The 21,272-nt window shown below is 41.9% G+C and overlaps 2 protein-coding genes across 12 annotated transcripts in view; both read left to right on the forward strand.

Annotated features, from left to right (window-relative positions):
• The window catches only part of LOC114858710 (NACHT, LRR and PYD domains-containing protein 12-like), a 351,989-nt gene that overhangs the window by 82,270 nt on the left and 248,447 nt on the right, over window positions 1–21,272 (forward strand). Inside the window, exon 1 of one of the 9 annotated variants that reach the window (XM_055504724.1) lies at window positions 20,469–20,591. The exons of the other annotated variants lie outside the window; for them this stretch is intronic. The gene's annotated coding sequence lies outside the window, so the exon portion shown is untranslated. Of the gene's footprint in view, window positions 1–20,468; window positions 20,592–21,272 lie in introns of those variants that run through there. 9 annotated transcript variants of the gene reach the window in all.
• LOC114846364 (NACHT, LRR and PYD domains-containing protein 12-like) lies at window positions 13,485–20,599 on the forward strand. Of its 3 annotated transcripts, none has more exons than XM_055504755.1 (8): window positions 13,485–13,665; window positions 14,424–16,037; window positions 16,219–16,392; window positions 16,685–16,858; window positions 17,246–17,292; window positions 17,412–17,482; window positions 19,621–19,674; window positions 19,807–20,137. In XM_055504755.1, the coding sequence occupies exons 2-7, from the start codon at window positions 15,841–15,843 to the stop codon at window positions 19,654–19,656; spliced, it is 699 nt and encodes a 232-aa protein (XP_055360730.1). In that variant the 5' UTR covers window positions 13,485–13,665; window positions 14,424–15,840; the 3' UTR covers window positions 19,657–19,674; window positions 19,807–20,137. The 3 variants fall into 3 exon arrangements, 1 of the variants encoding a protein (XP_055360730.1); XR_008693319.1 differs by lacking the exon at window positions 19,807–20,137 and adding an exon at window positions 20,425–20,564 and having other exon boundaries at window positions 13,542–13,665; window positions 19,621–19,758; XR_008693318.1 differs by lacking the exon at window positions 19,807–20,137 and adding an exon at window positions 20,461–20,599 and having other exon boundaries at window positions 13,543–13,665; window positions 17,412–19,758.

A 21,272-nucleotide genomic window follows, 5' to 3' on the forward strand; every position in this document is an offset into this window, starting at 1 on the left:
CTGATCAGGAAGAAGAAGGGAGGATACATAAAGAATAAAGCAACACTGGACCCACAACCTGACGAATGAGACAAAAAAAGCCCACGAATACAAACAGAATGGAAGAATTCAGTTTTTCTTTCAGTTTTTACTCAATAATCAGCATTCAGACGTTTTTGCCTTGGGGATCTGCATAGGACAGGGAGGCTGCTGAGGTTTGGGGAATGACATGGGTTTTAAAGGTAACAGTATACTTAATTGCAAGCGTCAGAGCATCCGAATAGACCAAGTTTTGGGAAGCTTAGATGAGCTGAAAACAACTGGAAGCAGGAAAGACTGTCTCTTCCATCATCACAACAATGCTCCACATCCAGCTGTTGCAGCCTGTAGCTTCCCACATGTTCACGCCTTGTTTGAAGGCAGAACGCCTCGCCCACTTGTTCCTGTTTCCACACAGGCTGATAGTGCAGCTTATACACATATATGTGTATATATCAGTTATCAATATTTAAATGTTTTTCAACATTTATGCTTGATGCATAGTCTTTACGTTTGTGCTCACTGAGACAGATCTCACAGGAAATAAACACATCATCATAACCAACAAGTAAATTAATTTGCGTTGACTTAAAAACCAATTTGGAAGAAAGAACTGCATTTGTAGCCTCACTTCACACTGTTTACCAGAACTTTACTTAAAGAAATACAATAACTGCAATTATCTGTATTACCATTTAAGGAAATGTACCGCTGTGGTGTGAGCTTTAAGCTGATAATGCATAATCGGTCACATGGGAAGCGTTCATATGCAGCCTTTAGGTCGAGCCCACACAAAAACTGTCTCTGCAGCAAGTATACTGTGGCCTTTATGGTGGAGGTAGGTGTGGTTTTGGCTGAACTGTAGCTGTAGTCAGGCTCTATAGGCTATAGACTGGGGGTGGAGGATGGAGGGTCTGGTTGCCAGGAAGTGTCAGATAATAATAGCTGCTTTTGGACTTTTATCTGAGGTATACACAATACAAAGAGGAAAACACACATACTGACTGTTTTGGTAGGAAGCGTAGGGAACATTGAGTCTGTGTACTGTAATGCAGGTAAAGGTTCGATGCCCTAGTTTTTCTATGGGTGTTTTTGTTTAATTTAAGGCAGGGGTTTCTTGGAGAGGATGTGGATGGGAGGTGGGAGGCCTCGGGGGTCACAGTAAGGACAGCATGCTGGCTTAAACAGAAGGGTACAGTAATCAGCCATAGAGAATACCAGAGCTAGAATAAATGCTGCTTCACACCGTTTAATCTCTCCAGTGGGTGATGGATAGAGAGCACTTACAGTACATGTAAACAGGACAAAAGTCTTAACTATTAAGTGAAAGAGCGGGGGGGGGAATCAGAATCAAAAGAACATGTCAGAGATCAGAGGGGTCCTGAATCTCCGAAGATTGACATCGTTAGTTGCTTTTCATTTTTTGTTTGTTGTCCATAAAGTCTCGCTTCGGTTTCTCCCGCCGTGTTTATGCAACCAGTCCGTTCTGTATCCGTTAGTTCATCCCACCGCAGGGAGTTCTTCTGCCGAGCGATGGGGTGGAGAGAGTTTTTAAAAAAAAAAAAGTCCGTCCGCAGGATGCACCCGCAGTGGTTCATTCCTAGTCTGTGATGCTTTAAGACGTTCCTCCAGGGGTTCGTCCGCGACACTGAAAACAAAGCCGCCGGCCGCACACGCTCAGCTGAGAGAGAAATAAATGCATTTGCATACCTGGGATGTACGACTGAAAGGCCTCACACTGAGCCACAGCCGTCAAAAGAATAACACGAGAGTCCAAGTTTGTTTGCAAAGATAAAATGGACAAGACAGAATAAAGACGATGATGAGGAGTAAACATCTGGTCATGACCCACTGCCTCATACGAAAGGCTCCAACATACAGTCAACTAGGATCATTTCAATATATCACACACAACAAATGAAGGGATTTCATTGGTTAAAAAGACAGCTGTCTGTATTCCTACACACATCTGAGCTGAGCCAACGGAAGCATCAACACAGTAAACGTTGGCACTTCTTTCATTGACTGCTATCTGAACACTGGCTTTCATTAGAAGACAGTATTAACAAGCTTTACACTGGATCTCTTTAATATATTGATTCTTCGAAAATCCGGTTTTCTGTCAAAAACTAATTTCTAAGTGATTACAAAGTTTTGAAGGTTCGTATCCTCTCGCATGACTCTTGCATATATGCACGATCTGAAATGATAAACACTCACCGGCCACTTTATTAGGTACGTCTGCACAGTCCAAGTCCGTTCAACATGACAACTCTGCTATTAATGGAACTGTCCATCGTCTCATTCTTACTGGTTATTATTGTATAACTCACACTGGAGTGTGTCATGTGCCACCACATAATGAAACCACCCTAATAGCAGGTGAACCTAATAAAATGCCAGTGAGTGGAACACATTGTAATAATATACATTGAACACAGACAATAACAATGTCACATTTTGTTTTTCACATTAAACAATGATCATGGGACAGGATTTATAATATTCTGAATCCGCACACACGTCACAAGAGGTAAAGAAGGTAGATCAGACTCTCCGTGGTTTTGACCTGCAGTAGGAAGCTCTACAGTGGAGACCCAGCGTCTGTTCTCAGACAAATGGACGTGTCTGTTATTTCCGCCATTTGAAATATATTTAAATATAGAGGAGGGAGAGACGCTGTGAGAGAACGCGAGACTCTGCGAGAACAGCACGAGAAATTCAACAAGGCGGCGCGACACCAGTAGTAAACAACAGCGCGACAAACTATCCGCCAATTTAAATAAATAACTACCTCATTTTACGGAAAATAATCAACCACCCTACCATTCTGGATAACACCGAAGAAAGTTTCGAGTACATCGACGAGTGCTTCGAGCGTCTGGTAATGGGGAAAAAGGAGACGGCTCCCAACAAGCGTTCCCGTCCGTCTGACTCACCTGAGTCACCTGGAGCTAGCTCGGCGGATAAAAACATCACGGACATCCTGGAGTCAATCGAGAAAAAAATATCAAGCTTCGACGCACGTCTGGCGCTAGTGGAACTCCTCCACAAAGAGTTTATGGCCCTCCGCGACTCCCTGGAATTTAGCCAGCAGCAGGTGATTTCTCTCGCCACCGAGAACGAGGCCCTGAAAGGAACGGTGCAGTCCCTAACGGAGGATGTGGTTCAGCTAGCGGCCGAAAATAAAAAAATAAAAGAAGGTATCTGTTAGGGAAATAGTTAGTTCCCTTTGTAAATCTTAAATAAAGCAGACACAATCAGTTGAGACCTTCTTCAGGATTTTACTTGCAAGGAGTGAGCAGTTTACAGCAAGGGCAACTACCTCTCACTGAAGAGAAGACAGGGATTCAGCTCATAATATGTATTGCATTCTGGGAGGTGCATAGTCACACAGTACGTAGGAAATATTCTCTGCACAAAGCAAGCATTGGGCTCATCAGATAAGGATGCTACACACCGGTACTCCCTATTTCTTGCAGAGCAGAAGGGAGAAAACTTCAAGGCTATAGCACAGCTAACAAGGCTTGAGCAGATCAGCAAAATAAATTCCAACAATGTTTCAATGATTAAATGCAGTATTTCTCCAACATTTCCCTCCTGTTTAACATTGAAACATTCATTAAACAATCATGCATACATCAGAACAGCACAACGTCTTTTGATTTTAAGTGCAGTTATCATAAAACATGGAATAAATGTTACAACATCGTAGGCAGGGTCAAAAGCACAGAAGCACAATATTTACAGCTTAGCGGCCATTTCCGTCGACATCGTGGAGGTTCACTTTACAGTTATCAAGCTTTAAAGGTGTATAGTGTATTTGTTGAGAGTGCATGACTGCGCAAACCCTGAGAAGGCCTTGATTCACCAGCCTGATGATCATGGCCCTCAAACAGGGAATTACGCATAACACAATCAGTATCAGAACCAGGAGAAACATGAGAACCGGTCCAAAGATCTTCATCAGAATGTCAGTCCATGTGCCAGACCTAAACCAATAAGACCAGGATTTGTCTTTCACTACATCAGCCGCCTGCACATTGGATATGTGCTGTAGGTCACGGAGTGCCTGTTGGGTCATTCAGTAATTTATGGTTTCAGCTCTTAGCATGTTTGTTCCTACCCCCAACCTTGGAAATAGGGATAAAGCCACTTTCTGGCCTGTAGTCCAGAGCTTCTTGTCCATGGGGACGTCTGATCCCCAGATCCGATCACTTTCCTTCAGATCAATCTCTCGCTTCCGTAGCCGTCCCTTGGAAGTCGTCTGCTGTGCTGTTATCACGTAGGAGCCATCTGAAACATAAACAGGGGCACAGCGTCCTACCCAATTGGGTGGAAGATGCACATAGATTGTGTGTCCACAAACATAATTGATATCAGACTGTGGAAGAGTCCCCATGAAATCAGGACCATCATAATAAGAGACACACTGAACTCCCTTTGGTGCCTCAGAACTGTTGAAATGGGTGGCACTGCAAGTGCAAGGCATCTTCACAGTCCGGCAGTGTTTCAGGGGAACTTCCCCTACTGAGATGGCTAAATCCTTATTCTTTAAAAGAGAAAAGCTGCTGCTCTGGAAACAGTGTCTCTTGAACTGAGGAGGAAAAGGAACATGATCAAATAAGATGTCTGTGGAGAAGTTGGCACTCAAAAACCGTGTATAATTACGACCCTGGTATGGTGGAGGACGTGGAACTTGTCCTTTCGTTTGACCTCGGAAAGAGGCATAGAAAGCATCAGGTGACACGAGTGAACTGAAGTGTGATATAATTGCTCTCGCTGTGGGTCTACAGGCTGAATTTGTACATCAGGGTTTGCAACAGATTTTGGCATGTTTCCACACACATAACAGCCACTTTCAGTAAAGTTATGAGTGCTCTGTTTAGCAAGAAACTTCATGTAACGATACCACGAGTTAGTGTGATACTGGTCAGGAGGTCTCTCCTCATCCTGGATGAGGTCAGGGAGTGGCCTAGCATCAATCAACAGTACAAGGGCAGTTAGTACAACTCCCGTGGCTGGACAGTGTCCCCTCATAGTATCTCCTTATGAGAATGTCCCCTAAGTGAGAGAAGGTACCGCTGGTTTCTTCACTGCCGTTGAGACGACCAGTGCTCTAAATGCTGCTGACCCCCTTTGTAGGCAGACTTTTCCCCTCCCTCGGTTGGGTTTTTTCTCACGGACAATACTACTCGGTTGCCTGTACCTGTTGCCTTTTGCAGTGTGTGTTGTGTATCCACCGGGAGATGCCTTCGACTTTGCAGGCTGTAGGTGTTGTCAGCGTCACTCTATACGGGCCTTCCCACCGGGCAGAGGTCCAGTTTTTGCGCTTTATGACTCTGGTGAACACCCAGTCACCAACCTGCAGTTGTCCCTCCTGTGGACAAGGCACGTCTTGAGAAGCATTTTCAGAAAAACATTTCTGGTGATTTTTTAACACCTTTGACATATAATCAACTATGTCCCCTTATCAAACATAATAATAACTTTTCAGCAGTTTGTCCTTTGAGTCCATTTATTTATTTATTTATTTTTTTCACTTTTGAGAGTGCAGTGCATCAAATGGCTATTTTTGCTGGAAGTTGTACTGCTTTTAACAATTTTTTTATTAAATCACCTGCATTATAGTCTTTCCCGTTGATGTCATGATGCCTCTATTTTCCCACTGACTGGTAAATATATGAATAGTTCATTGTGCGTATCTGCTATCAGTATAGATGGTAACTATCTGACCTAAGTCGGCATGTCTCAGTCAGTGCAATTATTTCTGCTGCTTGTGCACTGTAGTGTGGGGGTAACGGCTCAGCTACAACTGCATAACCGCTTTGTGTCTTTCCACTTTCAGACTTTGTGCTTGATCCATCAACATAGATAAATACAGAACCAGGTATTGGGTCGTCCTGTAAGTCTGGCCTAGGTTTTGTGACTTTTGAACACTCTACTAAATAGTCATGTGGTTCTCCGTCTATTTCTGTGGGCATTAGGGTCGATGGGTTCAGAACCGTACACCTTTCTATTGTCATGTGTGGCTGTTCCAGTAGGACTGCCATACACGATAAATGTCTCGCTGGGGACAGTAGTTTTATCTTTTCTTGCAGGAGCAGAATAGAGATGGCATGTGGCACCAGCAGAGTTAGTTGGTGATATAGCACAATGGTGGATGATGCTAACACTGCTTCTGCTGCTGCCTCCACTGCTCTTACACATGGTGGCAATCCCCTGGCAACTGGGCCCAGTCGTGTAGAATAATACGCCACTGGTCTCATTTGCATGCCGAATCGTTGTGCCAGCACAGAGACCATGTATTCTCCTTTACAGTCTACTGTCTGCACAAAGGGTTTGGAATAGTCAGGAAAACCTAACGCTCCTGTCTGAGTCATTGCTTCTTTAAGTTGTGTGAAAGAGGCTTCAGCTTCGGTCGACCACTCTAGTTTCATGTGCATTGGTATTTCTTTTTTAAACATCAGCTCTTGGAGTGGGGCCGTTAAATGTGCATAATCTGGTATCCACCTTCTGCAGTAATTTATCATGCCCAGAAAATACATCATTTGTTTTTTAGTTTGTGGTTTAGGTGCTTTTAATATAGATGTGACTCTAGCTGGATCTAGTTTTTGTCCGCCAGCTGATATGATGTGTCCTAAATATTTCACTTCCTCCCTCCACAGCTGTAGTTTGTTTTTACTGACCTTGTGGCCATTCTCTGCCAGAAATGAAAGAAGGGCTACAGGGTCTTTCCTGCATTCTTCTTTAGTCTCTGACGCCACCAGAATATCATCTACGTACAGTAATATCTGACTATCGTGTGGGGGTGTAAACTTAGCAAGATTCGCTGACATGCACTGTGAGAAAATAGTCGGGCTTTAACCTTGGGGTAGCCTGGTGTATGTGTATCGCTGACCTTTGTAAGTAAACGCAAACCAAAATTGTGAGTCTGGATGTATTGGTATGCTGAAAAAGGCATTACTAATATCTATAACTGAAAAAATCTGCTTATCTGGGTCTAAATTATTCAGAAGAGTGTAGGAATCAGGTACCACAACTGCTCTTGGTTGTACAGCCTTATTTACAGCTTGAAGGTCTTGTACCATCCTCCAGCCAGTGGAAGGAGGAGCCTTTTTAACTGGGAATATGGGAGTATCGCAAGGAGAGTCATCACACTTAGTCATCAATCTTAGTTCTTAACAGGGAGTCTATGACGAGTGCTATTTCTTGTTCTGCATCAGGTCTGAGTGTATTAGTCTAATATTGTCTCTGACATGATTTTTCTACATTTGACAAACATTGTCAAATCATTTCTGAATCTAAGCGTTACAAGCGTTCTTCATTGCAGTTAGCTGTGAGCATTTCTGAGTCTAAGCATAGCAAGCATTCTTCATTGCTGTTAGCTGTGACATCATCAGTGAGTGCGTCTGCGTGTGTGTGCGTGTGTGTGTGTATCTTCATTGTGGAGTGTGTCAGTGCATTCACCTCCCTCCTCAGTGTTATCTACAATGGTACTGAAACCCCATCGGCCTCTCGCCCATCACTTTGCTCCAGCAGAATCATTCTGTGGACAGTCAGCTGGTCTGTGGCCTCAGCCGTGCAGTATGGGCAGCGTCTTTCTGCCAAACCTAAAGCACGCTGTTGCTGATTGTTGATTTCCTCTAAGGTGGGCTGTGGGCACAGTCTGAGTTTTCCAGTTCAGAGCTATTATCTTCCACACCGTCATTGAGCTGTATTCACACTTTTATTTTGGATTCCAATCATAAACTCTGTTAACAACCTCATGTGCAGGTTTTCCTTTTTGACAAATATGGTTAGGGTAATTTGTGGGTAATCATGCAGTCTTTCACATAAGTACACTTTTACTTGAGGTTCTTCCTCATCAACGTCACTCTAACTTTTCTCACCCTAAATGGTCGTCCACCACATCCTCTAAACCTTTTTCTGTCACGTCCTCTCTGTCCACTGTTCTTGCCAATAGCAATCTTCACTGTCTACAACAAACATTGTTGCTTTTGCTTCATTTCATTGATTTGTATTCAATATCTGAACATAGACTGTTAGTTTCATACATCACATAAAGTATTTTAACAATATGGAATTATAACAGAATGTTAATATTCGTGCACCACTTCCACAACGTTCCATCTAATTAATCAATGAGCTTGTTCTTTCCTATATTTTAATTGACGCATGCCTTTATATTTATATTTAACCACATCAATTATAGTATTTTTGTTCTATTATAGGTTATTTTTTATATTAATATAAAACATTTATTAAATTATCTCTATTATATAGTTTCTATTATATTTCTATCATTTCATTAATATTTTTTATGTCTTCACTTAATTTATTCCATAGTTTTACACCACTGTAGTGTTTATTTTTAATTCAAATCTTGTTGTGCATATAGCATGACTTTTTAACTGGTCCCTTGAATTATATTCTCCATCTCTTTCTTTAAACAGTTTCAGTTATCACAGTTATTTTATCCATCATCCAATGTAAACAAGTTTAAGCCTAAAGTTGTTTTATAAAATATATCCAACCCGAAATATTCATACGTAGCTGTACAAAAACCCACGCATACCTGTTATGTTTTGATATATATTTTCTCTCTCAAGAATCTAATGTTAGCGTCACTGTACAACAACAGATACTATCTTATATAACGTCTCTCCATGATTCACAAATACAGGCAATTGGCTCTCGTAGCCTTAAGACATACATACATTTTAAGGATGATGGATAAAAGAAGCACAAAAAGCAGGTTTTTATTGACATGAATCGTTTTAAGAGCAGATATCCAAGCACCATACGTGTACATTCATCTGGGTTAGTATGGTTGCTACAGCGAGGACCAACGCTTTTCTCCCTTCCTCGTGATTTCACTGAAAACAGGAAGGCAGCAAGAGCAAAGACAACACAGGAGCAGTCACTGAAATATCTTCTAATGAGATTAGTGCTCATTGAGTGAACTCTCTTATCTCTAATCTGCCTTGGATGCTGCTCCTCCTCACACTTCCCCTCTCCCTGCGCTATCGACTCCCATCTTTACGACCTCATCACACTCAGCTGCTTTACTGCTCAGATCTTTCTTGGCCTGTGTTGCTTTTTAGCTCTGTGCCTGTGTGTGTGTTTTTTTGTGTTGTCTCTACATTTTTATTGTCCATGACAGAGATCGTCGTGACAACTCACAAGGCAGAAACAGCTTGAGGATTGTGTAATCCATTAAACCTCTGCTGTATGTCCTGATCTCCCCAGCTGGATTTTGATTTTCTTTTCCCATTATCTTTCATCTTTCTCTGTTACTGCTGTTATTGCTCACATTTCTTGATCTTTCTGTAATTCATTTGATCATTGATCAAATCTCCATCCAGCCAGTACCTAAAGATGATTCCAGATTGTGTGCTGTAATATAATAAGAATTTCTCTATTCTCAAGCATTAACTAACAAACACCACACGCTATGTAACCTTTACTTCCAAATGTCTTGCTATGTTAGTATGTTGGCAATGATTCCTTCCAACCTTTACAACTGTTTTAATCATTCAAAATCAAAATTCTAGTTGGTTTTACTTCTCAGTTTCATAAGGCCTCCTTTCCACCTCTCTGGAAACGCAGGGAGGACACGGCTCCCCCTGGAGTCCCTTCAGGACAGTTGTGTGGTCCAGTAACCAGCAGTGCCCAGGATTCGATCATGAGGTCTGCACACCTTGCGACTTACGCTCATCGTCTTACCCAATACACCAGTGCGGAACCCTTCACATTTGGAGATGCTTCTGGCGTGCTTTTAAGCCTACACTTTGAGAGCAGTGTCTAAAAGCTTCTAGAATCATGCAAAATTTGAACTTTCAACTTTACAAGAACAACCTCTTAACCTCTGAACCACTGCTCTGTTCATGTTGTGACATGTTCAGTGTTGAATTTACAGTTTATTTGGACAAAAAGGACTTCAAAGTTTCTTATCTTTCTGAGTAATATGTTTAAGGTTGTATTTACAGTTTACTTGACGACAAGGCCTTAAAAAGGTTTAGCATTATTTTGGGATTTAGGCTTTAAAATAGGACACTTAAGGTAAAAGAAAGAAAGTAAAGAGTTCAAATCTTTAATGGCTTAGAGGTTATGAGCTCAATTAGACAGTATGAGGTTTGACCTTTGAAAGGTTCCCACCTAGAATTAAGGTAAAATGTCTCCAAAGTCAATGGCTGTATCTGTGGCTGAAGGTGCAGGATCTCAGAACTCTTGGTCATGAGGCTGTGTGTTTTATTATTAGTTGTGTTCAGTGTTCAGAGGGAAAAAAATAAATCAAAACAAAACTCAAAATTATAAATAATATTATTAATGACATAATGACATAAACAAGCCCATTTTTATCAGTCTGGGAGTACGGACCATTGTTGTTTAAAGCCACTGGGGCTTCACTCTCTGCGCAAGACTCTTTTTTTTTTTCGTTTTACAGCCTCTCCACCACGACCTGTAACACAGACACGTAGTTTATTTGTTGTCAGTCCTACCAATAATGTCTAAATTACCCTGTGGTCATCCTATTGTAAATGTCTCTATTCTTTTTCATCTGATGTGACAGTCACATTTCATCATTCACACTTAAATGAAATATAAATGAAACAAAACCATACCAAATATTCATATACACAGCAAATATTCATATATTAAACACAAAACATTCCTACACAACTGATGCGAAGTTACTGTCCGGCCACTCCATGTGACAACAGCACATTCACTTGCTTAGTGCAAACATATACATTTCGATACCACAACATAGTGCAGTGTCTTATACAAATGTAACACTAAATACATCCCCCCGATGGAAGGCAGAACTTTATCTATTACAAGATAACAGGTGCTCGCCTTTCAACATAAAGCACAGAAAACGTTAGAATTCCCAACAGTATGGTGTCCGGCAAGGGACAATCCACGCTCCCAGCCTTATTACAGCAGCGTAACGGCGCCATCTCGCGGCCGTTATAGATCACTGCCCTATAGTAACATGAAATACGATGGTGGCATTTAAGATAGAGGGAGAAAAAGAAAAGAACAGTGAGTTACTCAGTGTATCAAGGAGGTTGACCAGCATCTGAATTTATAACTAAGAGATGCTTCAGATGGTTCAGTGTGCATATTTCTGCACGTGACGTATCTTGGCTGACATATTTCCTTTGAAGACTACATAAATGAAAGGGAATTTATTTTATGAATCAATTACTCATTATAATTAAATCTGTTTATTCACCTTAACAACACACATTTGTTCAGAACTATTTTAGAGAAGTTAATTTATCGCACCACTGACTAGTATTAAAGCTTTATCAGTCCCTACCGCTCCTCTAGTCACTGATCCATATTATCATCATTACATGGGTTCTGTGATATCAGACAGTGAGCTGCACGATGTAACATATTAAACAAAGGGCAGCGAGTATTATCTCAAATAGACTGTCTATGGGAAACATCAGCCATTATCATGGCTTTCTGTATCTGCTTAAAATGATCAAATTAAGCAGGAAACACACCAACATAATTTTAGTAAAATACAACAATCACCAGCTCAGACATGAGGATGAGTGAAGTATTGAACTTACTTAAATGCACCTCTTTTATTGATTTCAAGCTGACAATAGCGTGGTTTACACTGTTCTTGTAAATGTAACTCTTTTCTAGAGTTTCCATTATCATTGTTTATTTGTAATAAATATATAATAAAGCCATGTAGAAAGGCTGACTAGTCCATATAACTCTTCCTGCATCCGATGGCATTGGCTTTATTAGACTTTATTCGACTTTGTGATGATGGAGTCTTTTAACTAAGGCTCCCAGTGAATCCCTGTAGCCACTAGGGTGTAAAAGGAGCAGAGGTCCTGGTATTAGGAGAAGTGCTTTGCATACTTTGTAACATGGGTACAGGTGTATTTGTGGCGCATTTACACCACTGATGATTCTCAGCATGTGGGATGTGGACCTGCCACTAGAAGGAGACATTTATTTAAATATTAGAGTAAGCTGAACACTGCATGTAGTCAAATGAGTTGTCTCTAACTAAATCTGATCTAAATTATGTTTTAAAATGCTTAAAGATCTGTTAGATTTTTTTCTGTCCCTTTTGTTTTGCATACCTTTCAATTTTTTATTATCATGTGTGTATGAATTTGTGCTGCTCATGCTCAAAGACTTTTAAATAACAACAGGACAGAGTTACTGAGGAAAGTGTTTATTAATAATACTGTAGCTGTGGTAGCAATAACTGTAACAATAGTTATGATAATCATATATAATAAACCCCGCCATTGCTGAGTGTGTATTGGGGGACAAGCAGGGGTACAGGGGGGTCATCTCTGACTTTGTGGGCTGGTGTGAGAACAACCACCTGATACTAAACAACGGCAAAACAAAGGAGCTAGTGCTTGACTTCAGGAGGTCCCCTCCACCACACACACAGGTGAACATCCAGGGCTCAGACATTGAGTCTGTGAACACATTTAAATGCCTGTGTGTTGACCTCAACAATAAACTGGACTGGTCAAACAACACAGACGCTCTGTATAAGAACAGCCAGAGTGGCCTCCATCTGCTGAGGAGACTGAGGTCCTTTGGTGTGTGCAGACAGCTGCTAAGGACTTTCTATGACACTGTGGTGGCCTCAGTAGTCCTGTATGGAGTTGTGTGCTGGGGGGGCAGTACAGACAGAGACGGGAAGAGACTTAACAAGCTGGTTCAGAAAACAGGCTCTGTCCTGGGCTGCACACTGGAGTCCATGGAGGAGGTGGTGGACAGAAGGATGCTGGTAAACTCACATCCATCATGGAGAACCCTCCACCCCCTGCACTACTGTAGAGGCTCTGAGCAGCTCCTTCAGCACCACACTGTTACACCCACAGTGCAGGAAGGAGCGCTAGCGCAGGTCATTCCTCCCCACAGACATCAGACTGTACAACACAGCGCTACAGTGACACACGACGTGGATCACATGTGGATCACATGGCGTACTTACTGTTGTAAAACCACCAAAAAAGTGCTATTGTTTTTACATTTTCATAATTGAAAATGAAGCTGTCAAATAAATGCAGCGTAGTGGAGTAGTAACATAGGAGAACACCCTCACACACAAAATACAAACAAAACACAACACGTTTCTCTTGCTATGAGCGAAAATTAAATCAAAGTACCGTGTTAAAAAACGAAAAAAAGAGCTGAAAACTGTGAAAACCTTTCAAAACTAGATGCCAAAATCTAAAATTGTGGCGTCACTACGTCCACTAGAAAACGTGTAGCGGATATATTCACAAGTTATGGCTTTTTAAAACCGAATAAGCAGCTGTAGTCCTACACAAACCGAGCTAAATGCCTTAACGAGGCGGTGCGCGCTCCCGCGTGCGGCAATCGATTTCTGGCAGACGGTCACTTTTTGGCACAACACCTGTCCTCTGGAAACCTCCCATTACTGCTTGCTGCTTCCTCATCATTCTGCTGCTTCAGCTCTCCTGGTTCCTGTAAATGGAGAGGGGGCGGAGCTTCATTGACCACGTGATCCAGGAGCGAACACAACGTGTTCAGTGAGTTCATACTCCATTTGGAGAGAACAGAGAAGAAGGAGGAAAAGTTAAACAAACACCAAGAAGAAGAAAAAACGTTGAGGAGGTGAGTGTTTAACATTACTGTTACTGCATCTGTTTGTTAATGTAGAGGAAGAAGAGACACGATCCACTTCTGTCAAACAAACAAGAACCAGATGTGAGGAGTTGATGTTTTTCAGGGTGTGGCTCTGGTTGTTATTTGTCCTGGTTCTGATTCTGAGCTCACAGTCGGTGGTACTGACCGCTCAGACTGACTGAGGTCCAGATATGTGCTGGTTTTCTGCTTTCCTGTCGATGTCCTTAGTTTTCCAGTGTAGCATATTTGCAGTTGCCAGACTGAAATAGGCGAGAGGTTTTCTGGTCTCCTGCAGAAGCATCAGCCTGAGAACCTATCGTCCCAGACAGCAAGTCATCCATCGGTTTGTGGGGTTCTGCCCCTCTAAGACTGAGGCACAAGCTTTTAACCGCTGAATGTCAGCTAGACATCTGGTTTCGTTCGACTTTCGTTCGTTCAACAACTCTGCCTAAATACAAGGGTTATAGAACAGTCATGGCAACTTGTTAAGATGACCAGAACAAACTGTTGATTCTTCCAAAGTGCAGCAGACACATTATAAAATGTAAATATAAAATGATCAAAAGCTTTGGATCTAATAATAAATGTAAAATATAAAATGTATGTAATGTATGTATGTAAATATAAAATATAAAATGTATGTAGTTTCCATATGTAGTTCTGAGAATGCCAATTCAATTAAACTATTTTATTAAAAAAAAACTCCCTTCTCACCCTCCATGGTTGGTCTCATCCGTTTTTCCAAGCTCGGGTCCCCATCCCCAGGGAGCTTGAGGGTTCTGCGCAGTATCCTTGCTGTTCCTAGGACTGCACTCTTCTGGACTGAGATTTCGGATGTTATTCCAGGGATCTGTTGTAGCCACTCCTCCAATTTGGGGGGAAGACAGTCCTAACACAGAAGTTCACTCTGGACTGGGCTGAAGACAAAGCCAACCAGGACATACACTTCACATTTCCATTCACATTCAGAGAGCTGAATTTGCTGAAAGAGCAAAAGTTCAGCTTGGTGGAACTTGTTCATCACTTCTTCAGTGAAACCAAAGCATCAGGAATCTGCAGGTTTGATCAGTTTCAGCTTTTCATCTTGGACGGTCTGGACGAGTGTCGACTTCCCCTGGACTTCAACAAGACTAAAACCCTGACTGATGTCACAGAGTCCACCTCAGTGGATGTGCTGCTGACAAACCTGATCAGAGGGGAACCTGCTTCCCTCTGCTCACCTCTGGATCACCACATGACCTGCAGCAGCCAATCAGATCCCTCCTGGGTGTGTTGACATGGTGACAGAGGTCAGAGGGTTCACTGACCCACAGAAGGAGGAGGATTCAGGAAGAGATTCAGAGATGAGCAGCAGGCCACAACAATCATGTCCCACATCAAGACGTCACGAAGCCTCCACATCATGTGCCACATCCCAGTCTTCTGCTGGATCACTGCCACGGTTCTGGAGGAGCTGCTGAAAACCAGACAGGGAAGAGAGCTGCCCAAGACCCTGACAGAGATGTACATCCACTTCCTGGTGGTTCAGACCAAAGTGAAGAACATGAAGTATGATGGAGGAGCTGAGACAGATCCACTCTGGAGTCCAGAGAGCAGGAAGATGATTAAGTCTCTGGGAAAACTGGCTTTTGAGCAGCTGCAGAAAGGAAACCTGATCTTCTATGAGTCAGACCTGACAGAGTGTGGCATCGATGTCAAAGCAGCATCAGTTTATTCAGGGGTGTTCACACAGGTCTTTAAAGAGGAAAAAGGGCTGTATCAGGACAAGGTGTTCTGCTTCGTCCATCTGAGTGTTCAGGAGTTTCTGGCTGCTCTTCATGTTCATCTGACCTTCATCAACTCTGGAGTCAACCTGCTGTCGCAATTATCCTGGTTTAAACCTTTTATGATGAAACATAAAACTCCACCGTTCTACCACGTTGCTGTGGACAAGGCTTTAGAGAGTCCAAATGGACACCTGGACCTAGTCCTTCGTTTCATCCTGGGATTTTCTCTTGAGAAAAACCAGTCATTCTTACAAGGTTTGATGACACAAATGAGAAGTAATTTACAAACCAATCAGGAAACAGTTCAGTACATCAAGCAGAAAATCACAGAGTTTCCTTCTGCAGAAAAAAGCATCAACCTCTTCCACTGTCTGAATGAACTGAATGATTGTTCTCTATGGAGGAAATCCAACGCTATCTGAAATCAGGAAGTCTCTCCACAGATAAACTGTCTCCTGCCCAGTGGTCAGCTCTGGTTTTCATCTTATTGTCTTCAGCAAATGATCTTGAAGTATTTGAGCTGAATAAATTCTTTGCTTCAGAGGAGGCTCTTCTGATGTTGCTGCCTGTGGTCAAAGCTTCCAACACAGCTCTGTGAGTATTTTATAAAGCTTCTAAATGTTGAATGTACCATTTATTTAATCAGGACTGTTTTGAATGAGAGACGTGAGTATAAATGTGATTACCTTTCTCTGCTCAACTGAATTTGCATAGCTTTTTAGTGTTGTTCATGTTTCATTTTGATTACAATTGATGTCCATTACTGTCTCACCAGACTGAGTAGCTGTAACCTGTCAGAGAGAAGCTGTGAAGCTCTGTCCTCAGTTCTCAGCTCTCAGTCCTCTAGTCTGAGAGAACTGGACCTGAGTAACAACAACCTGCAGGATTCAGGAGTGAAGCTACTCTCTGCTGGACTGAAGAGTCCTCACTGTCGACTGGAGACTCTCAGGTCAAGATTTTTCAGTGTGTTCTTTCATTTGACAATTTTTTGTACTTCATATTTGATGGTTTAAACCAGACATGTTTCTCATTTCATTGATTTTATTCTAGGTTTGTCAATATCTGTCTCCTTTGCCATCAGAAGTGGTTGTAGTGTGTGACTTGATGATGGCGTGTAACTGTGACCAAGTCTTTGTTGTTTTGTGCCAGCAGGCTGTCAGGCTGTTTTTCGTCACTGTAGATGATCAAATGTGCCTCTAATCCAAACTGTATAACTATGCTTTAACATTGTGTGTGTTCAGGCTGTCAGACTGTCTGCTCTCACAGGAAGCTTGTGTCTCTCTGGCCTCAGCTCTGAGCTCCAACCCCTCCCATCTGAGAGAGCTGGACCTGAGCTACAATCATCCAGGAGACTCAGGAGTGGAGCTGCTGTCTGCTGGAGTCAAGGATCCACACTGGAGACTGGACACTCTCAGGTATGGACACAACTACACACAGTGTCTGATGGAGGAGCAAGTAGGGATGTGGAGCTTTATGAACTTAGAACCCAACCTTGGAGTGTGTCATAATAAACACATTCAGACTTTGCTTCCTGTGGTGTCACATTAGTTTGGTGGTGACAGAGTGAAACTGAAAGCAGGTGTCTGACACCAAAAGTGATAAAGTGAAATAGAGAAGTCAAAGCTTTTCTCCACGTCACCTCCTGCTCCATAGATTCCAACATAAGGATCCAACTCCTTAGTTGTTGCTGAATGTCCATCCCTACATACAAGCCTCCATCTGAACACAATCCTACAACAATGTGTGTGTGAGAGCCATGTAATGTCCATGTCTGCATGTCTCTGACCCCCTCTTCCTTTCAGGGTGGAGCCTGGTGGAGTCCGATGGTTGAGACCAGGTCTGAGCAAGTGTAAGTGTGTTTTTACTGAGATCAGCAACATTCAACCATCTTCAAGCTGTCATGAGATGTCATCAAACTGATGATAGATCAATAACTGCAGCTGGATTGTGTCTTGTTCTCTCCATCAGATTTCTGTCAACTCACCATCGACACAAACACAGTGAACAGACATCTACAACTGTCTGACAACAACAGGAAGGTGACACGTGTGTGGGAGGATCAGTCATATCCTGATCATTCAGACAGATTTGACTTTGGTCCTCAGCTGCTGTGTAGTAATGGTCTGACTGGTCGCTGTTACTGGGAGGTTGAGTGGAGAGGATATATTTATATATGAGTGAGTTACAGAGGAATCAAAAGGAAAGGAATTAATGATGACTGTTTGTTTGGATACAATGATCATTCCTGAAGTCTGTACTGCTCTAATGGCTGTTACTCTGTCAGACGCAATAACATAGTAACACCATGTCTTGCTCTGTGTCTCACAGAGTATCAGTGTATGTGGACTGTCCTGCTGGTTCTCTGTCCTTCTACAGAGTCTCCTCTAACAAACTGATCCACCTTCACACCTTCAACACCACATTCACTGAACCTCTTTATCCATATGTGTTATTATAATATTTGTTTATTTATTAATTTATGTTGACATTTTTTTGTTGCACTATTTTATAAAACTATTGTCACTTTCACAAACCCTGTTCTGTGGGTTTGTGGTTCCACAGCATAAGGCTGAACTGGGTTCATGTTCTGTCAGGCCTAAAACCTGGTTCCATAGAGAACTGATGAGGTGTCTGTACCTGTCTGAGCCTGTGGCTCCGGCTCTTTGTGATGAAGGCTACATGCTACCTGTGCAGCTCAGTGTGTTCACAGACACTTGACTTCAGGAGCAGAGAGAGTCCAGTGTCACTAAGTACTGACTACACATACTGTGTGTTTGGACTAGTTTCTCTGATTTAGTCAGTAAAGTCAAAGGTTGTAGGTCTAAACTGAGGTAAACACAAGAGTTCAGAGCTGTGTGTATCAGGGGATCCCATGTTTCTACAAAATCAGTCCAGTTGTTGGTTCAGGTGTAGAACCTGACTCTTGAAGATGCATCACGTGATCAGAGAGGATTCCCACTAAACAAACACAGGAAGCTTCTCCACCTGCATCTCTCTTCTTTCACGTCACACGTTGAGTCTGTAAAGTCAAGTGTGAAATCTGCAGAGTGTTCAACTCAGTGAGATGAGACCAACATCATGACAACCATCATAAACTCTAGTTGTGAAAAAATTTATCCAGGGACTGAAGGTTGTTCGTTCACATGGTGTAGTTTATGGAAAAGAGCAGAAACTGAACCATCAGTGATGTTAAACAATGAGTCTGTTCACACAGAGTCATGATCACACCAATGAAGACTGTAGCTAAAGTCCTGCAGGAAATGTGGAATAACGTCTTTGTCTAACTTTACTATGTCACTCATGGCCTTGACGTGAAGCTCCTCAATGACTGACAGTAATGATGTCACTCAAAGTGACTGTAACACAGTAATTTCACATAAAAAAGTATTTATGTGCAGAAATAATGAAAACATATCAAAAGGCAGCACAGACAGTGCAGGTTCAGCAGCTTGTTTCTACTTTTCCATCCATCCCTGTACATCTGGTTCTGAAACACACACTAATAGTAGAACTTCACCTGGACGACAAACAGTTTAGCAGCATCAGTGAACAAGTTGAACTCCTCCTCTGCTTCTTCCCTCTGTGATGGAGCTGCACTCCTACAAACAATGTCCTCCCTGTTTCTGAAGCATTTCTAACACAAAACAGGGCAAACCTGGATCAGCTGATTGTCTCCTCCCATAAAGAACAAGAGCATCAGTCAAAGGGTCCAGTCGATGGTTGGACTCATTCAAACATTCTAAGAAGGAACCGTGACCTCTGCTGCCTTCTCCACCTGTACACAATCTATAAAGACACTTTATCACAGCTCATTGAACTCATAACGTGTATTTACTTATTGTATAATCCTTTATTTTACAGTTTCAATACCCTGCTCAACTCGTTACCTGAGACTGTAACTAATGTAAACATGAAATACTGGAACAGCCAGACAAACGCTTGCTTGAAAATCCTTGTTCTTTGCTCTGATTAAACATAAAACAGCATCTTTTAGGTAAATAAGAAAACGTTGACTTGAACATTACAGTTTTAATAAATTAGTCCCAGCAGCAGCTAAGTTAACTAAGAACAGAATATAAAACAACTGATAGTTTGGATCTCTTTCATCCTGTGGCATTGCTTCTTGCTGCTTCCTCATTACTCTGCTGCTTAAACTCTCCTGGTTTCCTGTAAACAGAGGGGGCGGAGCCTCGGTGATCACGTGATCCAGTAGCGAAACCGAACGTCTCCAGTAAGTTCTCCATTTTGCAAGAACAGAGCAGAAGGAGAAAAAGTTAAATAAACACCAGTAAGAAGAAGAAGGAACGTTGAGGAGGTGAGTGTTTAACAACATTACTGTTACTGAATCTGTTTGTTAATGTAGAGGAAGAAGAGACAAGATCCACTTCTGTCAAACGAACACTGACAAGAACCGGATATGAGGAATTCGTGTTCAGGCTCTGGTTGTTGTTTGTCACTGCGGTCAAATTAACCGTCGATATGGTTGAAGTGCGCGATTCGTGCGATACTTACGGTAACAGTGTTGCGATCGGAGAGAAGCACCGAGAGACTCACTGTAGTGAACAAGGGAGATGATATTAGAGCTAACGTCCTAACGAAAAATACCGTAAACTGCAAAATATCAGAAGTGATGGAATTTACTGTGTATGTTTGGAAATATTTATAATAAATAACTCGTGAAATGTCTAAAAACACAACTGGCCTCTATTCTAAAACTTGGCTTTGAATGAAATCAGTTCCTCAAAGTAGAAGAACATTATTTCTTCACAGTCCTACTTAGTACTTCATGGAGTACTTCCTCAGCAAATATCATACAATTTTACTGCATCGATTTGGAATAATCCATTACTAAAACTTCTTACAGTAAACGGTCTTGAAACTGACTGAACTTTAACCTCCCATAAAAAAGAGTTCCTCAAATTATTACAACACTGTTCCTTAGTCATAAAACTATTGACTGAACTCATTAAACTTCACATAGCAGGTGGATCTGTGGCTGGATCTGTGGCTTTTTCAGAAGATGAGTGTTTGTGTGGAGGAAGAGGACGGAGCAGAGTCTCCAGGATCCAGATGTGTGACTATGAAGAATGACTGGTCCAGATGTGAACCTCCATCATTCAGTCCTGAACCTGGAGCCTCAGACACAAAGTAAGAACTGATCCAAACTCACTGATATGAATCATTGTTAGTTTATTCTCTGACCTTATAAACTGACCATAATTTTCCAGGATGTTCGTGTTCTTCTGGATCAAATTCATGTGTGTAGACGTGATCATTAAGATAAACAATAAAGCAACTGATGACAGGAATTTGGTCTGAGAACTGATCCCAAGTGTGAAACGTTCTGATGATCTGCAGTAGCAGTAGTTGTAGTTGTGTGATGTAGTTGTATTCTATTTATGATGCAGAGACTGGTTCAGACTTGTGTTGGTTTTCTATCCTCCAGATGCTATTTGACTAATGTTTAAATCATTTTTTATTGTTACAAATCATTTACTAAAATATTGCAACACTGCAAAATGCAACACTAACATACTGGTAGTGTATGCTCAGCTGGGCATGTAACACACAGGTAGGGAGCAAAGGCTAGGCCAGGCTAACTGGCTAAACTACTGCAGCTAATCCCAGTGCTACAGCTAAGCATGTTGAGAACATTGTGGTGGAAAGTACCCATAAAGAGGCGTATGTCAGAGATCAGTGCACACACCACGAAGGTGTGATGCAAAGAGCCCACAATCCTCAAGTTGTCCCTGCCTTTTAACCCCTTTCTCTGGTCCCGGTGGAATGTCTCTCTGCACCAATAGAATTGTTTGTGCCACCTTATCTTGC

Source organism: Betta splendens, chromosome 19 (assembly GCF_900634795.4).
Source record: "Betta splendens chromosome 19, fBetSpl5.4, whole genome shotgun sequence".
Taxonomy (NCBI): Eukaryota; Metazoa; Chordata; class Actinopteri; order Anabantiformes; family Osphronemidae; genus Betta; species Betta splendens.

Bases quoted from the DNA above. Each gene is read 5' to 3' on its own strand.
- LOC114846364 (XM_055504755.1), top strand. From the start codon at position 15,841: ATGGAGGAAATCCAACGCTATCTGAAATCAGGAAGTCTCTCCACAGAT. The intron at 16,393-16,684 runs GTCAAGATTTTT...GTGTGTGTTCAG, and splicing joins TGTCGACTGGAGACTCTCAG to GCTGTCAGACTGTCTGCTCT. The intron at 17,293-17,411 runs GTAAGTGTGTTT...TCTCTCCATCAG, and splicing joins GAGACCAGGTCTGAGCAAGT to ATTTCTGTCAACTCACCATC.